The sequence below is a fragment of the Semicossyphus pulcher genome, unplaced genomic scaffold (genome assembly GCF_022749685.1).
Source record: "Semicossyphus pulcher isolate SPU_LCO1_2020_fin unplaced genomic scaffold, fSemPul1.0.p SCAF_1, whole genome shotgun sequence".
NCBI lineage: Eukaryota > Metazoa > Chordata > Actinopteri > Labriformes > Labridae > Semicossyphus > Semicossyphus pulcher.
Window position 1 is genome coordinate 8,719,907 of NW_027211603.1, and position 27,346 is coordinate 8,747,252.

The 27,346-nt window shown below is 39.4% G+C and overlaps 2 protein-coding genes across 2 annotated transcripts; both read right to left on the reverse strand.

Moving 5' to 3' along the window:
- Positions 1–4,939: 4,939 nt before the first annotated feature.
- On the reverse strand, positions 4,940–17,375 carry LOC138586550 (mortality factor 4-like protein 1). The gene is made up of 12 exons (XM_069657895.1): positions 17,245–17,375; positions 16,722–16,768; positions 15,894–15,961; positions 15,639–15,725; positions 15,309–15,389; positions 14,606–14,631; positions 13,919–14,007; positions 12,482–12,583; positions 12,260–12,348; positions 10,662–10,834; positions 7,687–7,771; positions 4,940–5,466 (listed from the first exon to the last, which is right to left on the reverse strand). The coding sequence occupies exons 1-12, from the start codon at positions 17,282–17,284 to the stop codon at positions 5,382–5,384; spliced, it is 972 nt and encodes a 323-aa protein (XP_069513996.1). The 5' UTR covers positions 17,285–17,375; the 3' UTR covers positions 4,940–5,381.
- A 4,063-nt stretch (positions 17,376–21,438) lies between these two features.
- rxfp3.3a1 (relaxin family peptide receptor 3.3a1) lies at positions 21,439–23,169 on the reverse strand. The gene has a single exon (XM_069661089.1). It carries the CDS (start codon positions 23,153–23,155, stop codon positions 22,169–22,171), a length of 987 nt encoding a protein of 328 aa, XP_069517190.1. The 5' UTR covers positions 23,156–23,169; the 3' UTR covers positions 21,439–22,168.
- Between the last annotated feature and the right edge of the window lie 4,177 nt (positions 23,170–27,346).

Consider the following 27,346-nt stretch of genomic DNA (forward strand, 5'->3'; position numbering starts at 1 on the left):
GCGGTGGTGCAGGTGCTTAAACGTGCTGGCGGTGTATTTTCCAGACACACAACAGCAGCAGCCTCCGTGGGAACATGACCGCGGGTAATGTGGTTGTTAAGGACAGGAGGCCAGGGAAACACACAATAACCCCCTCGATGGTAAAACATTAGCATCTTTTATGAAGTCAAAGCTAATTCAGTGGAAAGAGGGAAGGAAAATGAGCAAAACTCAGTCACATACAGAAAGAACAACAACTTACTGTGATGGTAACTTCGTGCTTTTTCAATCGATACTTGAGGCTCTTCATCTTGTTAAGTGTTGGTCCCCGGTGTTAAAAGTTTCCTTTGGTAGTAAAAATCATAAATAGTACAAAAAAACTTTACAGAAAGTTCGACGTAGTAAGTTTTCATCTGCCCCTTTTTCCTCACAGAGCGAGTTTCACCTGACGCCTAACCGCAAACTCGGATCGCACTTTGATTGACAAGCGTGGGAGCCAGTCAAACTGAAAAATGCGCGGTCCGGTTCAATTTTGATCCAATCGGCAACGTCGGGGGGCGGGACTTCCTTGTCAAGTGTCGTTGGGAGAAGTTGGAGACATCCTGGGACAGGGAAGGAAAAACCTGGCGTGACGTCAGGCTTACCTGAAGACGATAACACCTGGATAAAGTGCTTAAAAATCTTTGAAAAACACAGTAAAACTCCCATTGTCTGTTTTTACTTCAAAAAAATCTATTGTTCATTGAAAAAACATGATATTTACAGTGATTGTCTAAATAACTAGCAGAACTCTCTGTTTCCTAGTTACCTGTCTGTCACTCGACATTGAACACCTACTGTACTGTAACGTGGACATCTGATGTACTGTAATGCACATGGTGTTTTTGACTTAGTGCCTGTGTAAACTCTAATTTCCAATGCAAAACATATGAGAAGCTCACAAAAGAAACTTTCCAACAGTTTAGCTTTTACATAACTGCATTTATTTTTAACACTTGGTTTCCTTATTTTATTTTTACTTGAACATGTAACATGTAACAGAGTATATTTATAGTGTGATATTGTAAAGAATCTTATTAGCTGAGTAATTTTTTGTCTTCACATGTTAGTGCCCAGTCCAAATGACCAAAAAGACTACAAACATGCAGCTGTTGAGACAACATAGCATCTGTTGGAAAGGAACATCATTTCTCAATTATAACATTATATTACAAACTAAAAAACTCCTTACTATCAATTCAGAAGGAGTCGTCAGACATTTTACTCCGTTCTGTTGAAGTTACAAAGGAATTTAGAAAGATCAAGGTCCCTACAATGCATGGTGCGACCAGAAAAATAAAAAGTACACACAGCTACATATACACTGTAATCACATATACTTTGTCTACATTTTGTCTAAAACTGATGTAATGGTTGTACCAGAAGAATTATTGAATAGCCTGAGTCACTTCACTTGAATTTGATGGTTGTTAGACTGAGGATTACAATAAAACGTTTGTCTCTTAGTTATAAAATGAAATACATGACATGTATAATAACAACATATAACATATAATATGTGTAATATACATCAATATATAATATAGTAGTTGTTTTAATGACTTGTTTTTTATATCTACAAGCCTTTGAGGCATGCTTTGTCATAATGGCTATAATAAACTTTGACTTGACTTGACTCAATATATTATATCATTAATGCTTCATTAGGGAGGACAACACAACTGCAGGACAACAGTAAGCAGTTATGGAAATGTATAATGCGGAAGTAAGTATGAGGTAACTTTAGTTTATTGGATATCAGCCAGTAAGGTGCAATAAAACCCAAAGTGCAGTAAGAGTCAGTAGTAATCAATCAGCTGAGAAATAATGTAATACAATATTATGATGTAATACTTTATTATAGATACAGTATGTTGGCCAGTATGTATGACAGCAATGTTGAATTGAAATGAAAGGTGTCATGATTTCATACAGCACATTCTGCATTGGATAGCAAGTTATTGCTAATTTTACCACAGCGAAGCAGCTGAATTATTTATTCATTATTGTTGCTTGGAATAGAAACGTTCTGGAATCTGTCTACAACCTCCAATACACCCAACTAACACATAAAACTCTCCTTCATATCTGCATTCATGACTTCATAAAACTGCATATCTATCTGCATCTAAATATAAACACCAATGACTTACTTCACCAACCAGTTATCATTTATCTGCATTTACTGCTTTAAATAGACATCCAACATATATCAAATGTAAACTGATTGTGTAAGTGTTTGTTAGACACAGATGCAGTATTGCTGTGCTGGTCATTGTACAGTAAATACATCTACAAACCCCCAAATCTCCATGTGCAAAACCATCTTACACAGACCAGCAGATAAAAAGATAGCAGGAGGAATGTGAGTGATTTGCTCAAGGATACATTGAACAGTCTTTTGCAGTGTTGTCTGTGATCTGTCTTTAAACCTCACTGTCGTTCCATTTTATGTCAGCACACTGAAGGATAAGCAATTTTGTTATGACACGTGATGATATAAAACTGCATCTGCAGCCACTTGAGCTACTTCATGTACAGAAATACATCATCCATTCTCTGAAGATGCTTTAAAATAGTTTAAAGCTCATGTGAGTTTTTTTAGGTTATAAAACACACTGAAATTAATACTTTTGCCTCTATATGACCTAAAAAAGCAAATATAAACTATATATTTTGAAGGGACAAATGTTTAGGAATGGTTTTGACCGCCTCTTAAAATGTTCAACAGAGACGTGTAAAGGAGCAAATCAAATCCTAAAATCCCCCATTATTATTTGGTTCAAGATTTAAACATTGAGTGCAGGTTTGCAAATCATGAAAAACCTTATACAAAAAACAGATTTTATCATTGGACGTATCAAGACCACAATGGTAAACTCACACTGTGCCTTGTTGTTTCATTTTACTGATATTTGTTTTCAGCATCAGCCTCATTGGCATATCACATGTACACATAGGCCTACCCAAAAATTGTGGCAAGGTGGTAGCTCAGTCTGGAGCTGGCTTGGGGAGCGGACGGTGGCTGGTTCAAGTCCCAGACGGACCAAACATTGAATTGGTGCTGGTAGCTGGAGAGGTGCCAATTCCTTTCCTGGGCACTGTCGAGGTGTACTTGAATCAACTGCTCGGGGCGCATGTCCATGTGCAGCCCCCTCATGCCTCTCTCCATTAATGCATATCCACAGGGTCCTGTTTGTGCATGTGTGTGTTTTGAGCCCAAAGTGAAAAAACCCTGGTTTACTGTTGTTTTCAATATGACACACAGTTGCAATAAAAATGCACACAAAGCCTAAAGCAAGGACAGCAACACTGACCAAAGACCATAGAATTATTATACAGGTGCAAGAACAGATAATGATAAATGGACTGCATTAATAAAGCACCTTCTGACCACTCAGTGCTTTTCCACTACATGCCACTCACTCTGTTCACACACACATTCATGATCAGTTTATATAACATATCTATGGTAATGAATAGAAACCTTTTTAATACCTGTATAAATAAAACACACACACACACTCATGTCCACACTGAGGCAGTAGAAGTCACATGTAGACATCATTCTATTCTCAAGAGTCCAAGCTGCAAAGTGTGGGTGCACATGGTGTAGGCAGTGGTTTCAGCATCAGTGATTTCAATAGTGATTTTTGGCCAAGACTACGATGCTGAAATCCATGTAGACAAAGGCTGCCATGTAGAGTTACCCTCTCCCAATCAGGATCTACAGTATTCTACATACAAGATGGCACAACAGTATAATGCCCAAGGACTCTTCAACATGTAGACTGGAGGAGCTGGGGATTGAAACAGCCTTTCTTCTTATTGGAGGACAGCCTGCTCTACCTCTTGAGCCACAGCTGCTCCTATACATTAGCAACAATGAGCAATGACATACAACGTCTATTTTTAAGTCTAGTTTTTCCTTTAAAATGTAAACAAAAAAAACAAAACAAAAGTTTGAGTGAATCAATCAAAAGGAGAAAATGCTGCCCCCTTGTGAACTCTCTCCTCACACACCACTTAAGTAATCAGTGAATCGGGAGGAGATGAATGTAAACTTCCTTAATTAAAAACAAGTTACTATGCTAAAATCTCCATCAAACATCTTGATCAAACATCTACATGCAGCCGACAGATCAGCTGCCTTCAGTCCCATACTGTCTTTACTTTGATTATATCCAACCCTTCAAACAAGATTTTGAATGTGTTTCTTTTTATTGTCTATGTAAGACATAAGGGTGGGGGAAACTGACTTTACCATACATCAGAGACTGTGGCTGCTGTCAGGGTCCAAGTAATCACTGGTGGAGGAAGTATTCTGACTCTTTACCAAAGTAAAAGCGCAAAATTTCAGAGGTGAACGTGTAGCTGGGCTACTTGTATATTTCCAATTTTCTGCTTCTTTATACCTATTTTTTGCTGAATTTCAAAGCAAATATTATTCAAATATTTTTCCTTTATTTGTTTTGTACCAATAAATTATGATGTAATATTATTAAGATTGAGCTGTATCATAAAAAGTAATTAAAAGTAGATTACCACAATAATAAAATTATTTTTATTATTATTATTATCTTATTTCTGGATCATTCTGCATAGTTAGAACTTCAACTCTTGGTAATTTAATTATATTCTGATACCAATTTCTGTACTATCAATTTGAGCGTATACAATTTTATTTGTACCAAAGTTAAAATTCTGCATCTTTTATGAACTGAGCACATGTGCATGAAAGATGGATGTTTTCGCTTGCTGTCTTGTTAGATGAACATTAATCTATGTTTTACAGTGTAAGAAGAATATGTGTGATTGTGTTTGATCTGTGAATGACACTCTGCGACATGAATTTAAAAAGAATAGCGAGGACATCTAGTATGTTAGAAGAAAAAGTAGTAAACGTAGAGATTGTGTAGAAACATTTTTTTAACAAATTGATACAAATACACAAGTTACAAATAAAAAAACATACACTGTTTAGTGCCGACCACAGTCCAGCTTAAAATTGCACCACATGTGGCAGAAGAAACAGTGAAAAATACACACATGCAACAGTAACAAATATTTATCAGATGGAACACACTATAACACCAAAGAGCTGCTTGTGGAAACATGTCGACAGAAAACACCTGTATTTCTCCTGTGTGTTTTCTAATAAGTGCGAAAGAGAGGGAGAGAGAAAAGAGGAAAGATAAAGTTAAAAAAAATGTCCTAAATGTTTTTTTCTTTTCTTCGTGACAAGCTCCTGAGACCTTTGTGGAGGAAGCAAATCAGTTCATGTGAAAAATCTCATCCAGGTGTAGTAATGGTTATTTACATATGGTCTGGGAGCAGGGGATGACGCTGTGTGCTGAGAGCTCTCACACAGCCTTGCGGTGATACTCTGGAGGCGCAACCTCGTAGTCCGTGGCACTGAAGAGGGTGGAGGAGTTCTTCACCAGGTACCTGAATGAATGTGAAATATATTGTCATTGTGGAGTATAATGGAAAAGCTTATTTCTGAAAGCTGAAACTTCAAGTCCAGCTTGCTTTCAAATTTAGCAACAAATATCTGAAAAAGTACAAAATGATTTTCAAACCAAGACAGGGTATTGATCGGCTGTCTGTCCCTGAGGGGATTGGCATCACAGGTGTCAAAAGAAAGAAAAATGATGACTCTGCACCCTTTATCCTGTCAAACTAAGAGTCCCAGTAGCAGTCTTGCCCTGGTAGAAATTAAATAAAGGTTGTCTGGATGAACTTAAGATGTGACTAAATAAAAGCTCCGCACAGGACATTCACAATCTGTTTACAAGGCTCAGGCAGCAAGAAAACAGGTAAAGCTGCTTATTTTTAGTTACTTATTAAAACACAAATGTGGATAAAATGAAGGAACGTCATGTGTTTCTTTCTAAAAATGTACAAGCTCGACGGGAAATGGCTTGTTTTGTTCTGGAAATGTCAATGATTCCATTATGGTGAGACATCATTAGTCACAGATTTCAGAGTTCACACAGTGTTCTGTAACTGCTTCCGTAGCAGTATGAATAATACTGCTCAGAGTAAAGTAGGGATGGGTATTATTAGGATTTTATCGATTCCGGTATCAATATTGATACTGTACTGCTTATCAATATCGATACTTATCGGAGCTACTCTACGTTATTTGGTGCAATAAATAAAGACAGGTCTTTATTAGTGTGTCTGATAATTACTCTGTCTGCCATATAGACCTGCTAGACTCTCCAGACCTGCTAGACTCTCCATATAGACCTACTAGACTCTCCAGACCTGCTAGACTCTCCATATAGACCTACTAGACTCTCCATATAGACCTGCTAGACTCTCCAGCAGGAGGCCACAAAAATGCAACGTCATCCCATGGTGCTGGCGGCTTTGTCATCACTAGGGAACAGATGCCAGCTACGTTTAAATGAGACCAAATGTTAACGTTAAAGACCCCCTCCAGTGATAATCAAGTGTTTAACCTTGTTAACATCTCCATGTGGTGTTTTTCATGTGCTATAAGACATATCAGGGACAACATGAGCAGTCATCTCCATGGCTGGGCCTGTCTGCTTTTAAACTGCAGTGTACCAAGGACAGGCTGAACAACACGTTTTCAGATTGGCAGGTTTGAGACGTCACAAACCTAAGGAGCCAATCCCGTTGATGGACGGGATGATACTATGCATATCATTATGTGTAACCTATGGCAACCACCAATTTTTCAAACTCACTACTGACTAACATTAACGTTACTTCTACTAATAACTACATTTCAAGCTAGCTAAGTTTCACCAACTTGCCACTAAACGATGGCAGAGACGTGTTTTGTTTTTGTGACGTAGGGGCCGGTCGAAAATTTGCATAGTGGGCCAGGACTATGCAGATTCATGAATTTTTAATGAGGGAGAAGGAGGAGATGCCTTGGAAAGATTTTTACAAGGTAATTAAACATATTTTGCATAAAAAAACATATCAAACACAATTTATTATTTCAAAGCAGAGCATTTTATATGATGGATAGATGGATAGATACTTTATTGATCCCGAGGGAAATTTAGGATCATCACGTACCAGTACCAAAATATATAACGATTCTCGATACCCATCCCTAGAGCACAGCTCGTACTAAACATAAATGTAGAAGTGTAATTATTGCTATTATTGCGTTGGAATCATATCACTCCTTACCCTATTACTGGCATCTTATATTTGGTACTCCTTATTTGTGTTATGATGTATGTTAAGGCTATATGGTTATATCTGACAGTCATGACATTATGTCCACATTGTCTATGTATTTTGTGATATTCCTATTCTGTTTTAAAAAATCCAATTTTTTAAACAGCCCAAATACTAGTAGTAAAATTATTGAAGAGAAGAAACCTCCATGTGTTCATCATTTATCAATTTTCTAGTCCAGTGCTCAAGCTGGAATTAAATCAGTTCTATATATGGTAAAAAAAGACAATCTGGACACAGCCCTGCCCTGTCGGCCGAGTAATTTCTAAGTGTACGGTCAGTCCCAGCTAAAAAAGAAAATGTCTTCCAGAGAAAATTGATCTAAGAGCTGATATTTTCTAACAAGCCTGGCTGCACTGATGCATGAATGTGGATGTAACATGACATTTAAGACTGAGCCTGAACATGACAGGGAGTCTCTGGAGGTGTTAAACTCACTTGAGGAAATCTTGGAGGTAACTCAGCAGCAGAGCCAGACTCTTCTCGTCCAGTGGAGTGTAGGCCAGCATGGCTCCGATACGAACTGTCAGAGGACAACATGAGAGGGGAAAGAACACAGAATACCTTATATATCATATATCATACAGAGTTTAAGATTTCTACATGACATTACTATTACAAACAATTGTTGCCATGTCATAATTTCATTTAGCAGATGTTTTTGTCCAAGGCAACGTACATCTGAGAGTTAATACAACACAAGCAAGGATCAAGACAGGAGGGAACAGAGTCAGTAAGTGCCAACAGATTCATGTGCGATGGGACGAAGGTGCCTACAGGCAGTGCACAATGGCAATACACTCAATAATAATAGTCCTGAAAATGGACATGGGTGGTTTATGCTTAAAAAATACATTTATAATACAATAACTCATGTAGAGCAATAAGGATTAAACATTCTGATCTGTCTTACTAAAAGAGTAAAAATTATATTATAGTTAAATAAAAACCTGACAAGACAAGTTTATAATGTGCACATATTATATAACATGTAAATAATATGGCCTAACAACAATGCTTGTCATTGAGACACAACATTATTGTTGGTGCTGCAAACAACAAAATATATCATAGGGATAGCTAGTTCAGTAGAAACCATTCAGCAAAATCTTTACCAGTGAATATTGTAACTGCCTGACCAAAAGTCGTGGTTTTCCAGCAATAGACTCAACATAAATAATGCAATAGTGGAATAACGAAGTTAATTTGCAAAGTGCCTGAAAGCTTCAATCCTTTAATGCCCAGACAGGAAAACAGGCTGCATAAAGAAGTCTGATTGTATAGAAGAAGAATATGACCGCACTTTTCAGTTGCTTTATTACATGCGTATAAAAATTTCCTTAAGAGTTTATTGTCCTGACTGCTAGTTTCAAATGTTCTTAAAAAATGCATGATGTTCATTTTCTTAAATTCCAGTTTAGATTATAAAATTAAAACCGAACAGGCTTGTTGTTAAGGATACCTGTGAATTCAAATCTGGTGACTTTTGGCTGCAAAAACCAAAAATCCAACAAGCCAAACTCAAAGCTTCAAAACAGTCGGGCACAAACTAATGTTTGACAAAACTACACAGTCTATGTTCCCAAACAGAGTCTGATGTCAACACTAAAAAACTATTTTAAATCAACAGTGCAGGTGTTAATCAGCTTGACTGACCAACAACATTTGCTAAACAGATTATTTGCTGAATCATTTGTGAATTCCAAAGAATTCACTGCAGGATGTTTCTCCACTCATTACGCAGCGTCTGGTGATAAACGAGGATCAGCTTTCCTCTCTCATGAAGAAATAATGGGCCACAACATTTCAGCTTGTGTTATTTAAGTCATCTGTTAATTAATCAAATGAGATGAGTCATCTTAAAAAGCCACGTCAGTGCCTCACCGTGTTAAATTCGCCTCATTAAGAACTAAAGTGAAATGTCAAAAATAATTTAACCTGAATGTTAATGTAAAAAAAATGTGAGAGGAAATGAAATAATAACCTCATTATAATCGTAGAGAAAAGAACAAATAACTACCTTCATATAAGTGTTTGTTGTCAATCAAACTGTGAGTCATCTGTACTATCATAACAGTATTAGTATAACAGCTTGTTCTAACGTTAGTTTGCTGCTTCTACAGTGTGACTGATCAAAAAGGTTATTTATCATGGAAAACATCATGGGAATAACGAAGACAATTTATTAGTTATTACAGCTAACTGTTATCCAAAATAAATGTAAAACATGCACAGTGTCAGCAGGATTATTAGCAAGAACTACATCATAACTAAACTTGGTGGGAAGTTGCAGCACAGGCCGAGGAAAGCCTCATCAGATCTAGTTTGAGGACATGGATTCTGCATTTTATGGCTGAATCTGGATCAGATTAATAAATAAATCAAGTCCGATTTTTTCCCCTGGAACATGCACGTTTTTGTAACAACAGTTCTTGATGACAAGCTACCGTGTCCACGATATTATTTCAGTCTACATATGCAGGCCTACATAATCTGTAAGTGTTCACTTTTTCCAATTTAGATGCACAGAATAAATATACAGCTGAGATGATGATGCTTCAGCTACAGTATTTTGACATAACTCTTATAGTTATAGAAATATATCTATATCTGGACAGACATTAAAAGCAGTTGTACTTGTAGATCTGGTGACTCAAAGAAGACTTTTGGCCTTGTGTAAAAGCAGGAACAGTGATGCCTCTCTTTGGTGTCACAGTGTTCAAGCTTCTGCAGAGATAATTTCCCATCTCATCGCAAAGACACTGAAGAACAAAGAAAAACTCCTGGAACATTGGCTTCACTCCCACACTCATTTTACCTGCATGAGTGTAATTTTCTGAAAATCTAATTTAATCATTTGAAAGCAGCTGTCAGATCCGCACTTCCATTTCTTTAACATTTAAGTGCAGTCATCCGTTCTCTTAGTTCAAAGCAATTCTTCAATGTTTGCCTTTGTGTGCGAGCTACATAAAGTACATGTAGATCAGCTGTACATGGTCAGCTGTGCATAGTGTGCATGTACAGTTAAGGTCAAAATCATTAGCCCTCTTGATGAAATCAAATAAAACCCTTGGCTTTTCAATGACACGGGCCACAACCCAAAGTGTTTACCGTTTGTTTGCGTCCACAAGAACAAAGACAACATCTGCATGAGGCCAAATTAAAATGTTTACTGATTTGCTGAATTGAAACAAGAAAAATGAAAAATCTTGAATACTTATTTTACATTCCAAAGTGTACCAAAGTGGGGCCATATCATTGATGAATGATTTACTATATAAAATGTTATGAATATTGCAAACATTGGGCAGTATTTTAGGGAAATGTTCAATAGTTCCTAGGGGGCTAATAATGTTGACCTTAACTGTAGTATTCTGTACATGTGTGTTTCACTGTGTGTCCAGAGTCCATACCAAATAGGCGCAGCAGGTGTGGCGCTCCGTACACCTGAGACATCGGCATGTCTGGGTGTTCAGCCAGGATCTCAGCATACTGCGGCCGCTCGAACTTGTAAAGCAGCTGAGTGCCCAGCATGACGTTAAAGTACTCACGAATCCCCGACACAACTTCGTTTACTGCGAACTCCCTAAGAGAAAGAGAGAGAGAGAAAAGATACATATTTCTCTTTAATGGAGACTCGGAGATCGCAGCTTTGAACAACCTTCATTGTCGGATTTGAAAACTTGTTTGAGACAGGAAATCAATGTGTGGGTTTATCAATGAAAATTTACATTGTGCTGTGATGAAGTTTTAACAGTTGAAGGACAACAAGTGTGGTGTGTTCAACCGCAAGGAAAGAAATTTGGAAATATGAAAGATGTTAAAGTTATAACCTCGAAGATCTCAGTTTCTTTCTCTTTATTGGCACCTATGGCGATAAACGGTATTTGCAGGAGCACACTTCCCAGATATCCAGACAGTGTTGCACGTGTGACGTCCACCAGTTGGCTCCGGTTGTAACTCTTGATTTTCCTCGCTGACGGTCGCTTTCCTTTTCAGACTGTTTGCCTTCATATGAGCGTCCAATTTGTTTCTTTTTCTTTGGATTTTCACTTATTTTTGAAGTTGTATCTGTCATCTGTCATCCATCTTTTCTTTGTTTGTTCAGCCATATTAATTACTCTTTACTTGCAACACCGGGAAAGCAGCCGCTTTACACATGTGTGTTTGCTGCGTTAGCTCCGCCTACCCTCTCTGGCAGACCAACCACTGCTTATTTTTTCCATGAAAGTTGCCACCAAGACCCAGTCTGTAATTCTGTAAATGCAAAGGCTTTCATCAGTGTGTTTCAATCACCATTGCGTTACCTCATTCGGCGATAGATATAGTGACTTAACAGACACTTATTTAAATGCAAATCTTCGAGACTATATCTATATCTAAGTAAATAGGAATGATTTCATTGCTTTCTTTTCCTTAAAAATTTATCCACAGTCGGAAAATTTGTCTTGGACTCGAATTCTGAGCACATGTAGCTGCCTCCACAGTAGTGCTATGCAATGACAACCACAAATAACATCTATTTCACAACTTCCAAGAAAGGATGAAGTTAACACCTTCATTTAACCTGATGCTTTTATATTTTTAAAAATATCCAAACCTTGCAAGTTAATTTTCATAATCTACTGAAAAGAACACAATTAAACACTTAGGAAAACACCCCTCCAATCATGTGGCGTGTTTAGGAAAATGGCACGCAGCATTTGTGATTTTCTGTAAATTTGTTGAACAGTACACTTGAGATTTAGAGGGATGACTAATTTTGGCTTCGCAGTGGCACATGATTTGTATAAACGGCATCAAGCTGGTATAAGTGCACGACACTGTTTCAAAAAGAGTCAATCATTACATGTAAGAAAGTTAAAGACACAGATGGGGAAGAAAGCATGAACAATGGAGACAGGTGGCAGGATGGAATGAAGACATGCAGTGAAGCTGCTCAGATTGTTACAGGATTTAGACGTTTCTCTACGTTTACATCATTTGATAAAAGTAAGGTTGGAATTCTCACTTGTTGTCAGAGTTTCCTTTTGATTTCTTATAATTTGCATAGTCCTCTAAGACGGTCTCGACGTTCTTCTTAGCAGGCAGATGAAATAACTGTAAGCAACACAAAAAGCAGATGAATTTGAATTTACTGTTAAGCCATTTTTCTGACCTCCACAGGTCATCAGAGCCGAAGTACACGTACAGCAAACACATGGACTCATACTGTTTGCATTATAGTTTGTACCTGTTTCTGTCGGGTGATGAGGTCCCAGTCATCCACCAGCCAGGGTTTCAGCTCCTCCGGAATCTTCACCTTCACCTCCACACGGTTGGTAAACATCTCCTCCTGAACACAGACACAAACATGCGACATTTTGATTTATATAGTTTGTTTGATGGTTATTTCAGTGGCTGTTTGAACACAGCAAGTCCTCTCCTTTATCTGTGCAATGCTCAAGGTTCTGTTGAGATCATTTCACATTACTCTGAGTCTATGACACAAACATCTGTCTTGCAAAACTATAACATGTGTGAAAAGGATTTCCTGGGAATTAAATAAGCAGAAAATCCCCGAATCGCAACACTTGTTTCTTGTTGCTGGAAAGTGGCTTCAACCAGCCTCCACCCTTAAAGTGCTAATCTCGAAGATCTCAGTTTCGTTCTCTTTGGCGGCACCTATGGCAATAAACGGTACTTGCGCGAGATTAGACTGTTGCATGTGTGACGTCCACGGTTGGCTCCCATTGTAACAGCATCGCTGACAGTTGCTTCCTTTTAAGACTTCATCTGAGCGTCAAATTTGTTTCTTTTTCTTTGGATTTTCACTTATTGTTGAAGTTGTATCTGTAGTCATCGATCTTTTTTTTGTTTGTTCAGCCATAGTAGATTACTGTTTACTCGCAACACTTGCAGAGACTGGAAAAGCAGCGGTTTAGCTCTGCCTACCCTCTCTGGCAGACCGACCACTGCTGGGTGACGAAAAACACGTCACTAACTGGGCGCTGCTTGTGATTTTTTCCGTGAAAGTCGCCACAGACACCTCATTCAACGATTGACGTGGCAAGGGGCAGAGGGTGGGATTTGAACCTGGGGCTGCCACATTAAGGACTGTAGCCTCTGTATATCGGACGTGCAATTTAACCGCTGAGCTAAACTAGCGCCCCAGAGGTTCAACTTTTTAATGGCATAAGTCTGTTATCTTTCATTTTCAGACACAAGGTGTGTGGTGCAAATCATAATTAATTTAGCTGCTGGCTGCATGGTGCCAACCTTCTGCGGTGTGATAGTTTCTGAGGGAGACTGAACCACACTAAAGAACTTAATGAAAGCAGTCCCCTAGTGAGGGCCACAGGGGAGCGCGGCCACATTTCATGCATGATTAACTTATTGAAAGAACAAGGATTTTTTTTCTTTAAAGCCCCTCATTTCTAATTCTAAAATTATTTGGACATCCTGAGGAAGGTTTTACCCTGACGTCTCAATTCTCTCCCCACTCTGCTCCCATCTCAGACAGGGCGGTGAGTCTGCTGTAAAACTGTTTTAGTCTTAATCTCCTTAAAATAAAGTTAAGCATTTTCCTGCAGCTTTATACATAACAAATGCCATGCTATGAAAGATTTAAGCAATATAAATCAGGTAGGCATATCGTCATGTGTGGTTACCAATAACTGATGGTACGTACACTCTCCACAGTGGGATCGACCCGAGCCCTCTTCTTCCGTGGCCCCTGCGGCGTTTCTCCGCTGCTGGTACCTTCACCCGGCCCTGGGGCTAAACAAGACAGGCATAACAGCTTCATTATCATGTATAAAGTAAGTGTAGTGGGTTTAATAAGAGTCTCATTTTGCATTGAACAGATGGCTGCTGGTATTATTGGGAAAAAGCACTAGAACATGTATATAAAGCAACACTTGAGCTTCTTTAATCTTCTTCTAGGAACTCCTGGTTGTTTTCTGTTGATTTTCACAGGTACAGTGAGCCTCCAAACTACTTTACGCCATTGAGCACGCGTCACATAAAAGGCTTAGTATGATAAGAGGTTCATCAGAAAATACCTTCATGTAACACACTTTAAAGTGATGATACAGAATGTTTTCAGACCTTTTCAAAACATGTCTTTTCAGTATGGATAATAACAGTATCAGAAAGAAGCTGCTCGGCCGCACTGACAAAATAAACACGCTGCTGTAATAAAACAAGGCTCACCGTTGCTGCCTGAATGCCTACAAAGGCATGTACAAACACACCATCTAATATAAATAACTGAAGAACATTTTATCTGATATATCCACACAGACATTTTGTAACTCTCTAAAATGTCCCCTTAGCATTTCTCTGCAGTGTTTAAATGTAGAAACATTTTACTTACTCTTCTGTTTTGCCTTTTTTACTTTCCTAGAATGCAAAAAAAAAAGCATCATAAGTGACATATAGTGACTACATTCAGGAAATACATGCACACACACTTTTCTGTTATAACATACACTCACTGGCCACTTCATTAGATACTGTAGTACAGTGTACTGTGATCCAACAACTCTGCTATCAATTGTACCTTTACAAATACAGCAATGTTTAGTTTGGACTGGCACTCTGCGAGGTTTGAATTTTAACTAAATCTTTATTACCGACGTTGAAGTTTGAAATGGTGTTAATTTTGTCCCAACCATTTGCATAAATAAGAGATGAAGAATATTAGAAACAAAACTGCAAGTAAACTCCTGCACAATGTCTGACATTGACAATTTTGATGGACTTTTTCCTCTCCTACGCACCTGTCCTAACAGATGTGCAAAGTTTTTCTCTACTTAGAATATTAGAAACACCTTTAAATATAATCAACTCCTATTAAGCTCCACTCACTACAACCTCAATAGTAACCATGTAGTTGAATTATTTTCTTTCTGACAGTTTCAACCAAAACTGAAAAAGCAAAAGCTTCATAAAAGTAGAAGTCATGGCAGTGCTGTTTTATTGGATTACATTACACAGGTGTACCTAACATTATAGAAACATTATGTCTACAGAGTGGTAACAATATGCTGAGTTAATAGAGAGAAAAAACAACTTACAGATCAACATTTTTCTGCTGCACAGCAGCAATCTTCTTGCTTGGTGCTAAACCCCTCATCTTTCCCTCAACATAATGGTCCCTGTGGAAGAAAAGAAAACAGTCATCATGTTTTATCTGATATTTGTCAATTTTACACACTGCTTCATCTCACAAAGCAGCCAAGAATGAAATTTAAATCAGATTTTACAAACCCTTTCTTACTGTTAAAGTCAGTTTGAAAAACCGGACCAACGATTCAACATTCAGGATTTTCTTTACACAGTTATTGATGTACCACAGAAACACATCTTTTCATCTGTACTCAGTGTGCGCTAAAAGGAAAACTTACTGATTGGCCTTTTGAAGCTCTTTTTGTTTCGCAAGGTTGCTGTCCACATATTTGAGAACTCTGCTCTCAGGAACCCATTCATCCCAGCTGTGAAAGATAAATACATCAAGCCTTGAAATGGCATTGCAATGAAAGTCCACAATAAATGTATAAACACCTCAGAAATGAGGAGCACACAAGGAAATACGAGGTTAGCACTCAAAGAGAAATACAGACGTAGAAATATTAATTTGTTATCCAAACCAGGCTGCTCACTTTTTGTTCCATCCGCTGTAATGAATAAAGTATTTAATCTGCTTATCCTTTATGTTGATCTTTACACACTGGAAAACAAGAAAACAAATAAATCAATGGCAAAATTTTACTTTGGAGTTAATAATCAATACATGACACACAGTTAACGCTTGTATTAGGGCTGCATGATATATCGTTTAACAACCGCAATTGCATGTGCAGGATGGGAGCCTCCATCATCTCGCCGACATTATCAGTGACGGCAGCAGCTCCGTCACACGAAATGGCTTATAAATGAGATTATTCCGGCTAACAGTGTCACCTCGTCCTGATGCTGGTTATCGCTGCGGCTACATAAACGGACAGTTCACGGAGCGGACGTGCTGTTTACTTTTAGCACCTACCTGCAGCACACTCACCACGTGTGGTTGTGTGTGCCGACAGGAACGAAAGGAAGCAGGAGACGTGATTTTTCGTTTCATAAAGTGACTGTCACAGGGCTGATCAGCTGATTAAACATACATTAGCAATGGTTGATGATATACCGTATTAATAACACAACTGCAGCCCACAAGTCTATTAGTTTTATAAGAATGTGTTGCTCCAACTACTACTACAACAACTACTTTTTCATGCTGGTGTGTCTGAACCAAGAGTGACAAAAGTAGAAGGGGGGTATAATAATTAATTGCTGATTATTTATATAAACATAAAAACATACTGTGTTTATCTGGTATAATTCCCTGTATTTCTTAAAATCGCAATAAATATCGCAGAACAAAAAGATCTCGCAATATATGTGCTTTTCCCATATCGTGCAGCCCTAGTTAGTATATTATAGAAACAAACCTTGGCCTCATAAAGCAGCGGCCCATGAAAGCACAGGACTCTTTCACCTGCAAGGAGACAAAAACACATGAGCACAGAGAGGACAAAAACACACCCTATAACCATAAAATCTATATATTACCATAACCACGTAGTGTAATAACTCTTCAGACTAACATTAAGGTCCTCATCTAGCTTTTAAACTAATATAATTTGGATGTACATTGTTTCAGGGACTCCTTTGTGTGTCTATGGCTGACTTATGAATAAGGCTAAGCTCACACATAGCATTAATAATAAGCTAGCTAGCCGTTAGCCTAACGTTAACGTCTGTTTTAAACCTTCAGCTTTATTTTATAGTTTTACGCTTTAATTGACGTTAAGTAAGGACTGTTTTAAATCATTTCCCCACGCATATAAAGGCTCTGTAGCTTTGTCTCCCTCCCTGGAGACCACTATTGTCGAGCTAGAGCAGCAGCAGCATCAACAACAACAAACCCGCCCCCTTTCAGACGTTAACCACTGGTATTTTCTCGGTACCAACCTTCTTGAAATTTAGGTTTAGGGTCCTGTTTTGGCGCCATTCACAGACTCAGCTGATCGGATCTCTGAATGATCAAATTCGTGCATTGCCAGAGTCCATTTCTTCCAGGCACAAACCCCTCCGACATTGGAGCCAAAGCGAAGGAGAAGCCGAGAATGGCCTGTCTGATGCGGGGTCACCTGACCACTGTGGAGCCTCGGTGCTGTGGTGCCTTCAAGTGCTCTTACCGAAACTCGGAAAAACAATAACGATTGTGTTTTGCTGGCCTGCTCCTACAATGACGGATTTTAAGGCGCGCTCTGGCAAAAAAACCGAAAATTGTATTTTTTTTGGTAAATATTTTGTCATTTCAATTCACTCCGTTGTACTTTGCTCAAAATTTATAATGATTGATATGCAAGGAAAAAATCCATCATATTGCCTCAGCAAAAAAAAGAAAAGAAATGTGATTGCAGCGATTCTATTTAAATAAATTCCAATTAAATGTTTGGGTTCTTAAGTTATCCTTATTGTACTTATACCTGTTGGATTGGCCTGATATCATATCAATAATTTATCTGCTAATGCTAACCTACAGTAGCTGGTCGAAGTGGCTGAATATGAATAGTTTAATCTGAACGCCAGCATCCATAACTGTTAATCTAGTTCTCTCCCTAACAGCAACTAAGGAATGACCCCTCTGGTATGAGAAACTTTCCATGAATCGTGACCCTTGATCTGAAAAGTATTTTCAACATGAAGCTTTGTGTGAGTAAGGAACAGATTGCGTTGACCCCCGAGGTCACTGAAGTGGTTTCCTCTTATACGTATCTCAGTGTCCTTGTGAATAACAGGCTGGACTAGAAAGAGAACACCAGTGCCATCATTAAAAGGGCCCAGTCCAGACATTTTCTCCTCTGCAATTTTCTATACATTTCAGTCAGCAGGTCACCCTTGCACTTAGGTCTATTTTATCCCGTTGTTGGTTTTTGTTGTAGAGGACAGGAACAAGATTGATTAACAACTATTGAGCTTCCAATATCAGCCACCTGACACTCAACAAGTCATCATGAACAAAGAACAAAGAACAAGCTCAAGAGTTTTCTGTAATCATAATCAAATTTGAATACTTTTCATCTTTTAGTGAGAGGCTTGTTATTATTGTTAGTTATCCTATTTAAGTGTTTCCTTCCTGGGAGATTATCAGAGTGTTTCGTATCATATTTCATCCTGAGAAGAAGAACATCACGTTCTTCCAAAGTCTTCCACAAAGCAGAAAATAAAACATTTAGCTTGAGTAAATTTAGCAAAGTCGTTGTGCCACAGACTGAAAAAAGAGTCGCTCCTTCAAGCCTCAGACTTTTTTGGGCCTGTGAACATTTTTTTTCGGGTCACATATTTCTCATGAACTTAATTATGACATACCTTTGTGTCAATCAAGTGATCATTTTTAAAGTTTTTCTCTCGTGAATTTAGAAGCATACCAGAGAAGCACAGTTTAAGGATTGCTGCACTTCACAATGGCAACTACAAGCCAAGTTATAATCTCAGCACTGGTGAACATGTCTCTCTCTTTTTCCATTTCAAGACAAACTGATAAAGGACAAACTGGAAGGACTTGGATGGACACGTTTTGTAGACAGAACAAAGTTGATGATGTTATTTATGAGTTTAACTCAGGGAGTGCCATCCCAATTTTGTTGTATTGTTGCCTCACATCAGTATAATGACAATAAAGCTTTGAATCGTATCAACATAGAGATGCCCTGTGTACAATCAAGATGTCCTGTGATCCAGAGATACAGAATCTATCCAACATACTGCGTCTCTTTCAACCGTCCACTAACATCCCCAGAGGAACAGACAAACCACAGCTTCATAACTAATCACCCTTCCAAGACCACTGAACATCTTTTTAATCCTTAAAAGTTCATGTTTATACATTGCTGGTGAGGTCAAGTTAAAACGGAAACCACACACTTAATGGATGTACCCTGAAGATTTTACTGATTAGGGACAGCATGAGAAAATGCAGAGAATCATTTTACAATGTCAAAAGGACTGCAGAGAGGCAGAGAGGCTTTTCTTCAACTGGTACAACTGTAGGATAAAGCATATGAGAAACCCATGACCTTTTGTGAATGGCTTAAAACAATTTACACTTAAAAACCTGTAAAAGTTTGATTATGAGTAGGTCCATTGTTTCACATCTAAACAAAAATCTTTTTTTATTCTCCAAATGTTTGATTATATTGTAGTCTGATGTAGTATGACGCTTTAGTCCCTGAGTCCCTGAAGTCCTTGAGGGTCATCAAGGACACTACACACCCTCACAACAGCCTGTTCTCCCTGCTGCCCTCAGGTTGGAGGTACAGGCCCCTGAAGGCCAGCAGACTGAGGGACAGCTTCTTCCACCAGGCCATCAAATAACTCCTGAAACGTACATGCCAATAAAGCATAAGACATGAAAACATAAGAGAGATTCTAAACAGCTGCTTCACGTTCAAACTTAGAAAAGACACATAACTTTATGTTAGACATTGACGACATGTTGGCTTAAAATAGAAACTGTAAGGATGCAATATATAACGGTTCTGAGTACGTGAGAGCTTGTGAATGTAATGCACATTGCTCCTTTGCAAAAAGGTTTAGCATTAGGGTTTAGCAGCTTGATGGAGGCTGGAACAAAACTACAGCTGGGAGCAGTTTGATTTACTCTCTGGATCACGGGGTGCTCTTCCTGAGGGCCATGGATGGAGCATGTCAAGAATGGAGCATGAAACTGAATGCATTATCTGGCCCTGGTAACCCAGGCAACCATGTTAAGGTAAAGAGCGTAAAGAGCATTATACAAGACATTATGTCTTTGCTAGATAGCTGATGTATAGTTCAGCACAGCTGTTTAGGAGCAGAACAACAACAATGAGACGGAGAGGAGGAAATTATTTTCTCACAAAGCTTCAGCTTCAGCACATAAACAGCCTGAAAAAAACTACAGTTTATATCCTGCAGAGAAAAGGTGCTCCAGTGATGATTAAGTCATCAGTAACATGAATGAATTTCTGTCTTGTTCTCCATCCAGCCTTTATCCAAAGCACTAATCCTGTTCAGCGTTGCGGGGGCCGGAGCCTATCCCAGCTGTCACTGGGCGAGAGGCAGGGTACACCCTGGACTGATCACCAGTCAATCACAGGGCTGACACACATAGAGAGACAACCTTACACGCTCACACTCACACCTGCGGGCAATTTTAGAGTCACCAGCTCACCTAATGAGCATGTACTACATTCTCGGATATGCTTGACTGTTTTATATATTATTTTTTGTGATTTATTTTTGCTGAGGAAATGAAGAAGTGGAATAAAAATACAATATTTCCCTCTGAAATGCAGTGGAGTGAAAGTATAAAGTGTCAGAAAATTTATTACTTAGATAAGTGTAGTCAAAAAAAGCAACTCAGGTAAATTTCAGGTACATCGAAAATGTATTTCTGCACAATATTTGAATAAATGCACCATGAAGGCAGCGTCTGCTTCACTGAGACCAGGGGAGGGGGAGAGAATCATGTCGTTTTCATGGCATACAATCACTGCTGGTGAAATCTATGTGTGTACATTATGAAATACAATGTGTGCTTGTGTGTGTGTGTGTGTGTGTGTGTGTGCACCTAAACACCTAAATTACATCAATGCAATGTCAACAGAAAAAAGAGCATCTCTGGCAGTAAACCTGAATAAAACAAACTGGGGTACACTGTTAATGAAAATTTGCAGCCAGGGCCCATCGTGTCAGACAAGAATAGAGCCTAGTTTCTGAGTATGAGTGATGACACCCAGCTGTGAGTACACGTGCGAAGCAGCTCTTGAACACTTTCGGTGAGGCCTTATTGCACGTGGCTTATGTAGTGCTCGTGCATGCAGCCACTTTTCCCTCATGATTTGGAAAAGCTTTGGGCGCTGAGGATAAAAAAAATACATTATGTATGTGTCAATTTCACCTGTCATCTGCTTCACGTGATGATGATAGCTGAGCTTCAGTGCGCAGGTCAGAGAGTCCCGTGTCATAACCGCGTCTCATTTATAACTCAGACTTATCACTTGTCAAGCGGTGGCTCGTGCATAATCAGTTATTTATAATGAGGAAAACAAACACTTTTGACAACTTGAGAGCATTTTTTTTATCAGCACACATAATGGATACCATTCGTATTTATTTTTTTGCGTATTTACAACATTTATATTTCAACAATCATATATCATACATTTTGTTACCTTTTGAATACAAAAACATGACGTGTAAGATGTCCCCCTTTACATCAGCAGGTGATGGTGATGCATCCATGATTGATAACACTGTTATTGTAAACTGGTTACATTATTTGTTTAAACATTCACATAAACTTTCAACCTCCTCGATGCTTTAACAAAATAAATCCGCTACATTTACCATCAATGTGGTCACCAGCAGCGAGAGAGCTCCATGGGGTGTGAGCTGCCACATTGGAGACGTGTCCACATAGTTCTAACGCGAGCACACTAATGCGTAATTCGTTTTCATGCGCAATTACGCACGCAGTTACTCAGACTGTAGATACAACACTTCTAATATTTAACTAGCAATGCCACATGGATCATTACTGTGATCATTTAAGACAGTGTAAGCAATTCTTAGCGTTTAGCACTTAACATTAGCTGTGATTGTTTCTTTATAGAAAATAAGCCACATTACGCAAACCTTTACGGACAAGACGTGTCAAAAAGAAGCATTGTCAATAAGCAAAAGCGAGTGAATAGTCTTGATGTAATGTTCCTAGTCCTCGCTGTGTTTCGGACTGGACTCCTCTCTCTCCACATGCCGGTTTTTTTCCGTGCGCACCCGGTGCGTCTTGGTTAAGTTTGTCAACACGTCTCGCGCTGTGTTAAATGATCACAACGCTCCACACTTACTATCCTCTGTGTATCAGACTTCTCAGTTTGTTCCTGAACTCCTTCCTCATGAGGCAGTAAATAATTGGGTTCAGGCAGCTGTTGGTGTGCGCCAGGCAGACGGTCAGTGGGAACACGTATGTGTGCACTATGTAGTACGCTCTGTCCCAGTTTGCAACGTTCAGTTTGACCAGCACACTCCACAGGGTGATGGCATGGTTCGGCATCCAGCAGAGGAAGAAGGACAGCACCACCATGGTGATGGATTTGGTGACTTGAGATCTCCGTTTGGGGTTGCTTGTTTTCATACTCCTCAGGCGGATGAAGCGGAGCAGCATGATGTAGCTGATAGACACGATGGACATTGGTAAAACAAAACCTACAAGTATTTTCTGTATGTGATAAACTGCCAGCCAGTACTGCCCACCAGGAAACCTCAGCAGGCACAGCTTTTCTCCGGTTACGTTGCTGACAGTGGAGAAAATCGACGTCGGCGCGGTCGCCAGAGTCGCCAATGTCCAAATAAACGCGCAGACCCATTTGGCGGAACAGGACTTCTGCATGGTCCTGTTCTTCAGAGCCGAGGCAACGGACCAGTAGCGAGTCACACTCATGGCTGTGAGGAAAAACACACTCGCGTACATGTTCATCACTGTGACAGAGAGGATGATTTTGCACATGGCGTCTCCAAACGGCCAGCTGAAGTCCAGTGCGGTGTCCACAGCCCAGAAGGGCAGCGTGAGCACGAACTGCAGGTCTGTCACTGCCAAGTTAAGCACGAAGAAGTTCACTCTGGACTTTTTCCTCTCGTGTTTGACTCTGATGAAGAAGAGGACCAGCAGGTTGCCCATCAGACCCGCAGCGCAGACCACAGAATAAACCAGGCAGATGAGGAATCTCAGAATCGGACTCCCGTCTGCTGTCACGTCGATGTCCTCCAGGTTGCTGAAACAGTCCATATCTGGCAGTGACCTGTTCAAACACGCGCTATCGTTGTCTTCATTCATGTCTGCAGCTCAAAAAACACATCTATGTCTAAGTTTGAGAAAAACATTTATACTCTAACAGAGCTGGATCATGATGCCACCAACCAATCCTCCATCTGAATCCACCCCACCCTCCTGTCTTGTCCTCTCTCCTCCTCTCCCTCTCCAAGACGCGCAATCATCCAAAATCCACAATAAAATGACTAGTGGGCTGGAGGTGCTAATTGGCGCACATCAGGTTTGATATCTCCATTAGTCTTGTGCGCAATGGACCCTCCTCTTCGCGTGAGGCTCCGCCCACCAGTTATAATCTAAAAATAAACATGTAATAATGATTGCAAATGTTCATGCTAAGAACAGTGTTTTGTCAAACCCACGAAGGCAACGATTGGAGCTGACAAAGGCGTGCGTAATTGGTTTTGTACATCCAACACAAGGGGGAAGTGGAGCATAACGACTCTCTGCTGCCACCCAGTGTTCAGTTCTGAGTATGACATCAACACTTCCATCCACAGGAGACAAACCGTGTTTTAAGGCAGGAGAAAAGACACACAGAGAAATAACAGAATGCATTTTATTACATCTAAACTTTTCTACATAAACAGGTAACATTCAATAAGTAAACAATTTCTTCCAATGCATGTAATAAATATTTTTTCACTTGGTATATTTGTACAAACTGACAAAGGTCTACTGTACACTGTCTTCTTGCCCTCTTTGAAAAGCCTTTGAATGATTTCTCTCAGATTGGAGCCGTGGAACCGAACCTGTGAATGTTTTTAAGGCAGTGAGTGCAGATGTCGACTCGAGTCTGACGTTGAGATTATTCAGTTGTGTAAGACTCTTTATTGGCCACAGTCCTTTTTTTTTTATAATAGTACAGCTTTTTTTTCTATAAAATATATAAATTAATTTATTCTCTCGCTCTGAACTGACACACAAAAAAGCATACAAACAAACGGACATCAAACACCCACGTTTGGATCTGAACTTTCAGTTTCAGGTTTTGATACAGACATAATATACACATTGTAGATTTTCCCTTTTATCTAAAGTGAAACAACCGAAGAGCTGGGCTGCTTTTTTTAAAGGTTGTCTCTGGAGATTTTCTGAAAACACTGCTATGATTAACTGATATAGTGGCCTTATTCCTTTCACTTCATCCTGCACAGACGCACAGTTTTAGTCCAGTTACTCTCACAGATTTCAAACCAACAAACACACACAGTGAGCCGCTGCTGCCAACGAGTGTTCACACCTGTTGGTGACTAAAGTAAGAAAGGGGTTAAGATGCAGCAGCCCTGTGATTATCCGTCCCTGTATGTAGTCCACCACTTTTCCAAAAGGAGAAAAAAAATGTGTTTGTCAGAGTGAAAGGAAGCACCCTCAGCTCCTTAATGACCTCTCCCGCAGAGGAGTAACAAAAGGGAGCCACAGGATGGAGCTGCAGACCCTTCTCATTACGGAACAAGTTGGAGGGCGAGGAGAATGTGATTTTCTGGTAATCCCGTACAGACCCCAGTGTGTAGAGCACTTGAACAGAAACACATTCAACACTGTCTGCTCTCTCACTTCGTGTGCGTCATTGTTATCTGCTGCGCCGTCTCGAGGCAGCGAGAGGAAAGAAGTTTCAATAAATTAAGATGTGATTAAATGCATCCATTAACTTAGACCACTTCATCAAGCATCCAAATACTGGTGATTAATATTTAAACTAACATGAAGGAAACTGAAGGATCGACATCTTCATCAGTATAGAAAGTCTGTGTATCACTGTACAACAAAGGTACAAGCACACATGTTTAAGTAATGTATGACTAATGAATGAGTCACGATGGTTTAATGTATTCAGCATGTATTATGAACTAGTGCTGCTTAGTATTAAGAAACGATCATGCATGACACTTAATGGATCTTCACTTAATGAATATCAACTCAAAGACACTTCATACACTCATTCATATGCCGAGACAATTAGTCAGAGTCTAGTTAGATAACCACACTACTGTGTAAAATCCCTGCATCTCCACAGCGCCTACTTTTCACCACATACAGACAAACACCCCTGGTCCTCTGCGCTTTGACCCTGCTCATCCCTAATTGTAAGTGTTCTTCTGTATCAGCTTCACATTTTCTCAAAACCATGAAGGTAAATTCCAAATCAACCGAATATGGATGTAAGGTTTGCTTTGGAAGGGGATAAAAGGCGAGCACATCTCAGCCTGTTTGAAAGTGAGGAGTGGACGATCACGTTTACAGCATACATTAACAGTTCACACTGTAGAGAAGAACTCTGCCAGCTGATCTGTGAGGCTGCACAACTTTGAGCTGAAGGCTAAAATTAGCAAGCTAATATGCTAATACTGCTAATACTGTTAGTTTAGCATGTAGTCATGCTAACATTTGCTGATGAGCACTAAACCACAAAGAACAGCTGCTGATAATAGTATGTGATTAATTTTGCTTGTGTTTAGCCGTAAATTATTGGATAAACATTTTGGAGCAAAAGGAAAAGTCAGGAGATCGTCTAAGTCGGTAAGATCATGACCTCTGGGGACTGTGAGTGTCAGTTAAAATGTTTAGATTTAGATTTAGATTGCTCTCCTTGGAGCAATGCTGCTAGCTTGATGTTAGCATGGCTAAAAACTGGTGTTTAATCAGAGGTTCGATTTTTTACCAGCCATCTTAACTAGAGATTATTTCTGTTGACCATTTGGTTAAAGTTATGATCTCAAAGATCTTAGTTTCGTTCTCTTTGGCGGCTCCTATGGCGATAAACGGTAATTGACGTCCACGGTTGGCTTTCCTTTTCAGACTGTTTGCCTTCATCTGAGCGTCGAGTTTGTTTCTTTTTCTTTGGATTTTCACTTATTTTTGAAGTTGTATCTGTAGTCATCCATCTTTTCTTTGTTTGTTCAGCCATAGTAGATTACTGTTTACTCGCAACACTTGCAGAGACCAGAAAAGCAGCCGCTTAGCTCTGCCTACCCTCTCTGGCAGACCAACCACTGCTGGCTGATGGAAAACGCGTCACTAACTGGGCACCACTTGTGATTTTTTCCACAAAAGTCTCACCAGACACCCAGTCCATAATACTGCAAATACAAAGGCTTTCATCAGTGGGCCATAGGCTCAATCACCATTGTGTTACCTCATTCGACGATAGATAGTGACTTAACAGACATTTATTTAAATGAAAATCTTTAAGATTATTACTTTATAAAGCTTCAGATTTTTTATAACAATTACTGAAACTGTTTTCTGTATAACTGGATTCCAGCTAATTTGGTGGCATATAAATTCATGTATGAAGTAGCTAAAGAGTTAATCTTCAGTTGAGGATCCTTTAAGTATTAATTCTTCACATTAGCTTAATGCTACTTGATCATGTCTTAATGGGGAGCAACAGGAACTCATAATACATCTTGAATGAAGACATTTGTTAAATAATCATGGTCATATAAATTAAGCATGTGTTTCGTGCCCTTATTATAAAGTGTTACCCTCATCATCTCCCAGTGAAACACACACATGTACTTCCATGACAAATAACTAAACGGTACCTTTTTGGAGAAACTGCTCTGCTGGCAAAAGAATAATAAAATGCATATTAAATAAATCATATCACAAAAGCTCCCAAGTGACGATGAGTCACCCATGGAAATCAAAAAATATGTAAAAATATAATATATAGAAATAAGATTACAAAATAAATAAAATACTGCACAACACAGGAAATACACAAGACTTGTCTCGGCCGTCAGTCTGAGAGCCGGGGGCTGGTTCCCGTGAGAAGGACAGGGAGGAGAGTAAGGATGCCAAGAGAGAGGGAGAGGGAGGGAAGGAGGGGTTAGGGGAGTTATCAGGGGGTTGTTTAAAGTCTCCCAGTTAGCTGCAGGAGGAGAGGACAGGGGATGGAGGTGGCTGTCTGAAGTGATTATCTCATTGCGGTGGCGATAATGAGGCCTTGAAGCCTCTGACGTCTGGAAGAAGAACATCCAGGAGAAGCTGATAAGAGGGGGAAAGTTTCAAGGACACACAGGCTGGAGGAGGGGGCCAGCTCTACTGTATGTCACGATAATGTAACCAGAACACAGTGAATCTCAACTTCTGCACTGACTGAAATGGAAACAAAGACCAAAAGTGTGTCCACTCTTAAAATTGTACATTCATAGGCAAACTTTTCAGCTGAATGGCGACAACATCGAGGTA